Raw genomic sequence first — 11,166 nt, 5'->3', positions numbered from 1 at the left:
GGCAAATTACGTAAAATTTAGAAACTGATATACCAAAATATATATGCATAAAGATTTCATTTTCAAGTTTATATAGTAAAAAAAAAATCGCTATTAGAAATTAAATCTTAAAAAATCATGTGTGATATTGTGTAAATGTATTTAAATCATAAGCACCTGACGTATATTGTATTCTCATAATAAAAAATAATTTACCCTCTACTATAGCAAATAATACAATTGTGAATTATTAGGTAGAGGGTATGAGAAAAATAATTATAACATCAGGTGCCTGTGATTTTTATAGGTTGTTCAAAATAAAACGTATTCAATACAAAATGAATACTTTTCTGATGCACAACCATATTAAATGATTTGAAGCAGGGATATGAAGTTAAAAAATTGTCTGTTGACTATGCTAAAATAGTATAAGATATGATAAAAAACGAATCCACAAGAGCATTGGCCACACGTAAGAATCATAGGCGTCGGAACCGGGGGGGCTAGGGGGGCTTAGCCCCCCCCCCCCCCCCCCCCCCCCACTTTTTTTGCAAAGTTAGACCTATTAACCATTAGGCACATAGCATCATAGACGCCAGTAACAATACTGGTTGTTTAGCACCACATACTAAAATACCAACACAAATGAATAGCAGTGGCCTAGCTACAACAGGAGGGCCATATATATTGAAATGTACATTCCTGCCAGATGCCAAAATGCTTGTATTTAAAGTAGTATTAAGCATGTGGCATTCCTCCTAACTTTGGCTAATGAGTAACCCTCTAATTAGCTTTATTAATAGAGTGCTGGATGGTATTGTAAGCCTGAGGACCTGGGTTCAAATCCAAGCAGATCAAGGCAATATTCTTTGCTACACATCTTGCGCCATGATGTGTTGAAATACGAGTCTGACTCAATCTCTTCTTAACATAGCATTCAAAACAATACGTGTATTTTTACAATTTTTTATGGTTCAACAATTTGCTTTGAAAAGATTTAAATAAGAAACAGCATGAAATTCAAAATGTATAATTTCACACGAATATTAATTAATATGATAATTTTATAACAAGACAAACAAAGAAAGAAAAATCAACAAATCACTTTCTGGAAAAATGGATTAGTCTTTATTTGATTTGCCAGAATTGCCATCCATTTTGTTTAATTTCTCATAAATAAGATAGGACACATAAGCATCCGTGGCTGCGTAGCTCTTTTGTATATCCGTCAAAGGAAACTCGGACCAGTCACTTTTTCGAACAATTGGATTCTTGTTAATTTTCCTTTGGAATAAATGCTTCACAAGCCCATCCAAACTCCATGTTTCCTTTGACCCAAGCACTTGATTAGCATATAGACTAAGATCCACTACACAGGACTTCAGAATGGGTGCCACTGATAGTCCGTAATCCCGCTCTAGCTTCCAGAAGTCTGATTGTATTCCAACCCCAACCTTTCTGACCCTAGGACTTGAAAGAAGTTGTCCAAGCACTGGGGGAATGCCTCCAATGCATGATAAGTGAAAAATGTAGCACTTGTCTGCTGAGGTACACAGCTGTAACACTGCTGTCTTCTCTTGTCTACCTGGTCTATACGACACCGGCCATTCCATATCAAACCCCACAAACGACGGCCCATCCACATCTGTGAGTGTTGTGTTCAACTCCTCACACAAAAGGTTACAGTCAGATTTGTGGTGGGAGTAAATCAGTGAGCCACTAAAATGCATTTCCCTGAGAGAATCATTAAGAATTTTATCAAAGCTCCCTGCAGCCTCCTGAATGCGAGTTTCGCGAGACTTTTTAAATTGAGACTCATCTTGTCCCTCTTTTGTTGCCGTCTCGCACAATTTCATCCAAGGCGGAAGCACCCGTTTCTTTGTATGACTGTCATACTCCGCTGACATGATCGAAGTTTTAAACTTTTTTAATCTTTTTCCTTTCATTACTTATTTATTTTACTCGAACTTCGAACCCGAACGAAAGAGAGATACGAACTTCGCTCTCGATCATAATAAAACGCACATGATAATTGTGACAATTGTATCTGTGTTTAATCTCATTGAGACGAAGAGCTCTTTGTGAATTATAAAGTATAAAACTAAGGAAAGTGTTCAAATTTTAAAGGTTAAGATATTTAGATTTGTTCTATACTAAAAAAAAAAATACTTAATGTCAAAAAATAATATGGATGTACAATACTAGTATTTAAATTTTAATGTTGATTAGTGAAAAATTTATTGAACCTTGGTCCTCCACAATGTAAATTATTTAGTTTTCTAAATTATAAAGGGCTTTAAAAAAATTCGAACTTATTTAACTTCATCTGACGTTGAATGAATTCTTTTAACCGGTTATACACGCACTCTCTGTATTTTTGTTACGTTCAGTTTATCAATTTAGGGTTAAAATCAAGAAGTTAAGAATAGGATGTTAACCTTTGATTAACACATAATTCTTTCTTTTTTTTTTTTTTGGAGGGGGGGGGGGTTAGGGGTTACCCTGGCAACAAAGTTTTCCTTAAATTTAGTAGTGTGAACTTTAATTAAAGGAGGTGCCCCTCCCACTTTTTTTAAAGTAGAAAAGAAGATGGGTGAATAAGACGTGTAAAATGCCCATATGAGAAATCATTAGATACTACAAAATTAAAATATCATTAAATCTGATACTTAAAAAAAAAATTAAAAACAATGTATATTTAACGTAACATCGGTTTGTAACCCTTAAATATTTAAATACTTGCAACAGGTTGATTTAAACTGGCGTATTCGTGTCAAAACCTCCAAATGGTGTCATTTTTATACCTTCAATGCCTTTTCTTTTATAGAGTGGGTCTGAGCTCCATATCATGGAATTTAAACCGATTTTAATCAACAAAAATGTGAAGAGATGACCCTCTATACTTTAAAAATGTAATTGAACGATATAGAAAAATAATACAAGGCCAACATCTCATATAGTATTAAAGAACGCAATTTGTTGTGATTGAAATGGCTCAGGGCTTGGAGGGTTAACCGGTGCACCAGACATTAGGTAACTTTATAGATCTTGGGGTTTTAGGTTTTGGGTTCGATACCACCAAAACTTATGTATTTATGATTTTTTTTTCTCATCGTTGTTTGAAATATTCAAAATTAATATAGTTAGCAATTACCCTTTTGTAAACTTGTATTATAACATATCAAATATATTCAATTTAAAAAAATGTTAAATTTGAAATTGTATATTTTACGACTAAACCAAATGGGCAGTTGCGCCCCATCTTTTTAGGGAAATTAAGAAAATTAACATTAAAACAGAATATAGTTTTTTCTTTCTTTTCTGCAAGATTTCGGACAAGTGATTTTGTCTGTCCCCTTACAAAAATGCTTGATGCCTGTGGAGTTACGACAGGCGCGTACACTTCCGTAAAAAAAAATAAGGGCCCCATTGGAGGGCTCAGAGTCAGCATTTGTACATCAAGTCGAATTCAGTAAGTCTTTGGTAATCCACTCTTTGCTACACTCATAGGATAAACTGGTGTGATATTTTGATCAAGATTTCTAATATAAGGTTCAGTAGTATGGAACTTTTGATGTGTAATTACTGCTCGGTAATGAAGTTATCATTAACACACTTTTCCTCACGACTTTATTTTAGGAATAAGAAATAATTATTTGAGTAATACTTTATTAAGATCGGGCGTGGTCAAATCCACGTGTTGATCTAGTGGTGCGGGGGTCCAGACCACCCCCCTCTCCCCTGAAAAATTCTTAAAGTCACGTAGTATAATATATTATACCGAAAATATGCATCGAACTAACCTCAACCCCCACCCCTACCTCACACCCCACCGCCGCCCGCGGACAAACATTATCATCCCTTCGACCCCTTCGGCAAAAAATTTCTAGGTCTGCGCATGAAATCCAAAGCAAGAAAAGTTTCATTTAAATTGTGAGATTTATAAATACGTTACTTTAAATCCCACTTGTGCTCCAGCGCAGCATTACGTCATTTGTGCCATGGATTGAACTATAGGTTACGAATTTATATGATTCGTACGGAGTACGTACCCAGGAAAATGTAATTTACAAAGCATTGGAGAGACGCTCGTAGAGAGAGATGTACAGTTTATGTCCAGTATTATGCTTTCTTTGGTGGTTATTCAACAGGGATATGATGTGTGACAAGAGTTGTGTTCTTACGATGTTCGCTTCCTTCATACCGTATGAACCACTAAATAATTTGATTGAAAAAAAAGTGCCCTAACCACCCACCCCATCATTCCCCCAAATTCTGGTCATTCATATAAAGGGTAAAAGAAGCCTCAGTTGTGGCAACACTACGGAATGCCAATGGACTTCTAACCAGCCACCAAAAACCAAACATCTTGAATGAACAGTCCATGGTATTTCCGACGGAGACAAGGGTTCAAGTCCCTTATTGACAACGAACAGCATTGTCATCAACCCACATATATAGAGAGTGTATAAACTATTGTCTCCAACCACGCAACACAACAGTACTGGGTCTTCTAGCTGCTTTTGTTGGTCTACGTACATCGTGGCCTCCCAGAAGTGATGTAGTTGAATACTACGTTAAACCATTTGCAGATACCTGCCTGATATACAGGACACCTCGATCAGTCAACGATACAGTCCAACTCCCGCAGGACCTAGGACCGGTGTAACGAAGAATTTTGACCCGGGTTGAAAATTGACCCGGGGGTAATTTTTCCACGTTGAATATTGATACCAATGGTGTTAAATAAAGACCCTAATCCATTGAAAACTGACCCGCATCGTGGAATTTTGATCATGAAACCGGTTCAAAATTCAACAGCGAAGAAGCACAAATTAAAGAATCAATATTATAACTTGAGTTTATTTAATTAAAAATTATCATTTTTACATATTTATTCTTTAGATTTACATGTTTACATGTACATGTTTCAACGGGGGGGGGGGGGGGGGGGGGGGGGGTTAAAAATGAGACTTAAATGATTATTTTTTTAATTCATAGTATGTCGTATTGAGATTTTCGTGTTTTCACCCTCTCAGTTTGTTAAAACTGAGACTATCTGAATTTTGTATTCACACCCATCCAGCCAAGTTCAGTTTACAAAATGATGATATGTTTACATGTACTCTTTCATGAACAATGCTGTAGTAACTATATCTTGAAAGCCGATATTTTTTTTGTGTTTTATTTGTTCCGTTAGGATAACTTCTGATGTAACTAAATATCATCAAATCGCTAATTTTTCTAGGCATAAACAATTCTACTTCATGGAATATGTAGCAAGTTAGCAACCTAATTTTCGTACAGGATGACAATAAAATAATTTTGCTTTAATAGTTTCTAAATTGCTTTAATCATAAAAAATTGAACATAAACTTACTAACAGTATTTGTTTTCGTCATTAAATTGGTAAATTGCATTTTTGAATAGAAATATATTGTAGAAGATCATACAGCAGCACAGTCACCTACATCATCAATTTAATTTAAACGTGTTTTATTGAACAGAATGTTCAAATTATTAAATGGATTGGATAACAGTCTTATCCTACATGTATGTAAACCCCATCAAGCATACAAAGTCAAGGGGAAATTATTTATGGTCATAAGAATATAATATTACAAGTATACAGAATAGCATTGATATTATGTGTATATAAGACAGGGGATACTTGAATATTAAATAATTATCTGAATAAATACCATATATGATTGTAAGACATATTGTTGGTAGACATGTTCACTCACACCTACATTAACAAACCTATCACCTTCATTTATACTTACAGAGATACTTGTACAAACATAAGAATGAGATTTTCATGATCCAGCCCATTTGAAAAGAACAGTAAATAAAAGGGAACTATATATTAAGTAAATATGCATGTATAATACTTAAATAGGTTTAAACAGTGTAAGTTAAGAAAATCAAAACGCCTGGGAACTCTTATATAAATATACACATAGGAAACAATTTTACAATTGTATCTATATAAAAAAAAATCAGAACTACCATAACGTATATAGTTCATATAAAAAGGTACAATAATGTCAATAAGTTGTTTAAAAGGTTCGTCTCTTTGTTGAGTGTATCTTGAACATCTAGGGGGAAAATCACATTTCCTTAAGATTCAGACACAGTATAAACATCAACTCTCATCAGTTAAAAAATCCTTAAATAAGTAAGCTTTACAAAAATGTACTAGCTTTATTCCGTAATTGACGTAAAATAATATTTCCTATTTCCTTAACTGGAGTGTTTGTAAGCTCTATGTATATTTTGTTTTTTAAGTTTTGACTTAAAGAAAGATGAAGTTGATGAAATTTTCTTTTCTGCATGAGGATTATTCCATAATTTACATGTAAAAGGAGCAAGCTATTGAAATAAGTATATAGTGGTAGATAGTAAAAAAGCTCATTCGACCTAAGAAAATATGATTGAATTCAATCTAACGTATCTTGTGGTGCTAAACCATTTATAATCTTGTAGAATATAATTAGTTTATGTTTATCCCTTCGAGATTGTAAGGTTTCCAAATTAAGCTCACTATATGAAATGATTTTAGAAGAATTAACTCTGATCCTTGTCACTGTCCTGGTTGCTTCAATTTGTACATGTTTAAGCAATTCGGAGTTTCCCTCGATACAGCTGCTCCACGCAACATCACCATATTCCAATCTAGGTCTGATAAAAGACGAATTTTAACAAGTGTTTATCTATCAATTGTGTGCTTGAATAATCTTAACATATTCAACTTTTTGCATGCCTTTCCGTGTATACTATTAATATAATTAGATCAACCATCCTCCGACTGTATATATAGATGCAAACCTACTTTTTTAAATTGATAACATTTTTGCTGTAGAGGGTAAATGTTTTTAATTTTGAGAAAATATATTACGCCAGTTGCCTGTGTTTCTAATTTACAGGTAAAGAATGGAGTTGAAAACTCAAAATATTGAAATAAATTGCATTTTTAAAAAGCACTATGACTCTGCATATGCAGAAAATTAAATGGTGCTTCAATAAATTTAATCTGACAAGTTTATGAAAAATTATTGTTAAGTCGTAAAAAAAATTAAAACATGTATAAATATGTATATGCTGTGTATATATATACATGTATAATACAGTATATATAAAAAAGGATAAAAAATATGACAACCATTTATTAATTATTTTGTCAGGGAAGTATTCTGACTTTTTTTAAGTTAAGCATAGGTATATGACATTATATCCTTTAATCTTAATATAAATATATATACCCTTTACCCAATAAAACAGTATAATGTTATATATTTTCAATTATTAGAAAAATATACAACGTCAGGTGCCTGTTGAATAGAGCTCTGTTGAATTGCCTGAAAAGTGACGATAATGGGCCATACATTAATTAGATATATTTATCAGAGATTATGACAAGTTTAAATTTTAAATTCTGTCACACGAGGGAATGAAAACCAATTCTATGTCAAAAAGTATTCTAGCCCTACTCGCCTGTTCTACACAGAAGCAAACGGTCTTCTTCTTAGCTTTATTTACATAGTATTGTAATAATAATTCAGTCTCAAAATCAAAAATGTTTAATCGGACATATCAACCTAAAAGAAATCAGCCACGTCCGCATATATATCGGACAGTATAAACTTTTATTTTAAAACTGAAACTTTCAAATATGTACATGATGTACGTGTAGAGTAAGTTCCAGTTCAGACCAAAATCTGAGGTTGGGGTCAATTCTCAACAGGATCAATTTTCAACGTGTCGAGGTCATCAGAGTTTAGAAAAATCTTTCTCATACCGTTGAAAAATGACCCCGGGTATAAATTTCACGATTTTGGTCTCAATTTTCAACGTTGAAAAATGACCCCCGGGTCAATATTTAACGTTGAAAAATGACCCCCGGGTCCATTTTCAACCCGGGTCAATATTCTTCGTTACACCGGCTCTTGAGAAGTGATCGAAAATAGGAATTTAGAGAGTGATTATTATATATTTCTGAATAAGTTAGAATAAATTGAATTGAATTGAATTGCAAGTGCATGATGAATAATGAAACAATGAATAATGAAAATGTTATCGATAATAAAAGAATATTTTCATAATTACTCATTGCAGAAAACCAAAATATTGTCAATAATTGAAAGGTTTTGAAGAAATAGATAAGATACTGGTATGTGGATGTTCTATATTTTAGTTATACTTTTTCACAGAAAATTGGATTTATAAAATTTAGGAACGGTGGATCTGCGACAAACTTGATCGTAAACAAACTGGTAGAGGCTTAGTTTTAAATCTGATACATACTATTAGGTAAAACATAACCCTTTTGCATCTCGCGGGAGACTCCCGCGAAGTGGCTTAAAAATCTAAATTCTAGATTCTCTTGATATAATTTACACCAATTTAAGCTTATGATTAATTTCTCGAAAAAACCGTACTCCCTAACAAACGTTGTTTTCCATAGATAATATGATATCTATATCAATTTGTTTATTCCGTCCTCATTCCGGTCACTACAGCACGTCCTTTATCCATCAGTGACATCATTGTTTCCATATATGGCCATGTCAAAATTCGACAAACTGGTAGATAAGATACCGATACCTTTATGCATGCACAAATGTCTGAAGGCTTCCCTGCTTTTACTCTCAGTGCAATAGTCCCAAACCTTTTTGGACTGGACATTGCCAATCGGGTCCTCCCACTGCAAGCGAGTAAACGTTCCCAACTCTCATATCAACGACGAAACCCGTCACGATAGTACATATTGGGTGCGTTCAGAGTATTTCCAGTGGTACCAATCCCTGTTTGCCAATGGTAACAATTTGTGCCATTGGTGCCATTGGACCCATATGTACTCTGAACGAGTTTTAGGGTACAGATAGTAGGAAATTTACCAATGTTAACAATGGTACCTTTGGTGTACCATTGTTAACACTGGCTGATTATTTAGCGGAAAATGTCAAACCAAGATGCAATATTTTTGCCTCGTTGATCATTTTGCACCAAAAGGATACATTCAGAAATATAATTTGAGTACAGTAAATCATTTTTTTCTTCTCCTGTAAAACGTGAGTTGATCTTTGAAAAAACATGCCTAGAATGATCTAGATTTCTATACTATCCTATACACCCGATGATTTTAATACCGTTTGTCCAGGGACACATTTGAAAGCAAATGCTATGGTTCATGCCAACATCAATCTACAGGGCCCTACCCCTAATGTTTTAAAGGCTCTGTTGGTTTTGGGGGTTTTTTTTTTGGTAACTACGTTTGAGAGCTTTCGATATATGGCTGATCGGTTTTAGAACATCCATAAAGGGAAGTTTTTTTTAAAGAGTACAGTATATTCTCCTCCTTGAAAAATATTAAGGCCGAATAGATAGCTTACACCAGAAGCAAAAAAAAAATGAGAAAACTTTCAATTTAAGAATTGAAAGATGAAAGTCATTTCCCACCAATGTCCCAAAACACCTACAACTTGTCTACGTATACGGAAAGATATTTTATTTAGCTGTACTTCTGGTATGTTACAATGCTTAAAACGAATTGTTAACTGTGAAATTAATATGTTGCCTTCAATGCATACACAAAATCCGCCACTTTTGTGACGTCATAAAAAAGTTACCATCGCTAACAGAGCTCTAGATCGTCTGCAGAAATGTCTACCTATGGTAAATTTTATCGGCAAAAATTGGTACCGTTGGCATACCAATGGTAAAAAATATTACCAGTGGTAACTTTTGTCTGCCAACGGCAGTACTCTGAACGCACCCAGAGTTATATGATTGTACAATCACCCTGTTGCCTCTTGGGAGTTAATAATTGCTAAATGCATTTTGAAATTAACTGTTACATGATTGTACAATCATCTTATTGCCCCTTGAGAGTTAATTGTTGAATAAATTGAAAATGAAACTATAGACTTAACATTTGATTTGTCGAACTGCAGCATGCAGAGTGGTTTGTGGCAACACGAAATAATAACAACGCAAAATATAATAAACTCCCATTATATTTTGTTTTGCGTCATAGGCATGCAACGCAAAATGCAACTATACAAAATATATTTTTTAAAAAAGGGTTTTTTTTTTTCGTTGCTGAAAATGCTGGTTTGTTTCTTTCTAAAAAAGAAAAATTGGGGGAAAAAACACTTTCTAGACTTTTTACCGTTTTGTCACTCCTAATTGTAATATTATTCATTGTAATTATGGATGCATTTTGAAATATATATCTTAGTTAATTGAGATCGAAATATTTAAGAATCAATTTTATTATACTAAGTAAAATCTGGAATTCTGAATTTGAGTCATAAATATTTTATAGTGACCACTATATAGTTGCAAAAATTTGACCTGAACAAGCTAATTTGATGCCATCACATGCAGTCAAAATCACAATGTACACGCGCTGCACCGAAATCTTTGGTCTTTTTTGGAGTGAGTGATCATGAGTGAGTGAAAGAGTGAGTAAGTAAGTAAGTAAATGATTTATTATAGTGACGTGTTTTATAAACAAATATAGATACATGCATATTATATAATAACTTGATGAATAAACACCCGGCCCATCGGACCTATATGCCACTTTATAAGCATGAGTATACAAATAATAATAATAAGTTTAAGCATTGTTATTTTTTATACAGGATAGATTGTCTGCACATAAAAGCCGAATATACAAAATTTGCGGTTTGTCTAGAAAAGTTAGATAAGAGAAAACCAGTGCAGTCAGAGTCTGGCATGTTTAGTAATCGATTATTAAAGCCAATACTTGCGAAGAATTCGGTTCTAAGTTTTGAATAATATGTACAATGTAATAAAAAATTGAAATTCGTCTTCTATTGCTTCTACAGAACATATTTATAATACATATATATAGCCTATCGTTTACTCCCCCCCCCCCCCAATCGCCCTGTTTCTATTCTGATAGAAAGAACACCACACCTAAATTGTGTTAAAATAGATCTGTGAGGTTTGGGTATGTCCATTGTAACGTATTTTTTCTAAATTAAAATCACTTTTTTGGAAATATCATGATATGCTCAAATTGATTTTGTGAACCTATCAGTTATGCTGTATATATACCGTAGTTCACCGTACAGTTAACGTTAAATTGTGAAGGAATAAATCAATAAGATCTGACACATTCAACACATTCACTGCTTGCAGTGTATGCTGTTA

The 11,166-nt window shown here is 33.6% G+C and overlaps 1 protein-coding gene across 1 annotated transcript; it reads right to left on the bottom strand.

Moving 5' to 3' along the window:
• Positions 1–1,080: 1,080 nt before the first annotated feature.
• Positions 1,081–1,940, bottom strand: LOC128189935 (bifunctional 3'-5' exonuclease/ATP-dependent helicase WRN-like). The gene has a single exon (XM_052861761.1). It carries the CDS (start codon positions 1,923–1,925, stop codon positions 1,101–1,103), a length of 825 nt encoding a protein of 274 aa, XP_052717721.1. The 5' UTR covers positions 1,926–1,940; the 3' UTR covers positions 1,081–1,100.
• Positions 1,941–11,166: the final 9,226 nt, after the last annotated feature.

Source organism: Crassostrea angulata, chromosome 6 (assembly GCF_025612915.1).
Source record: "Crassostrea angulata isolate pt1a10 chromosome 6, ASM2561291v2, whole genome shotgun sequence".
NCBI lineage: Eukaryota > Metazoa > Mollusca > Bivalvia > Ostreida > Ostreidae > Magallana > Magallana angulata.
Note: the sequence above shows the minus strand (reverse complement) of the source record. Positions and strands in the feature narration are given on the sequence as shown.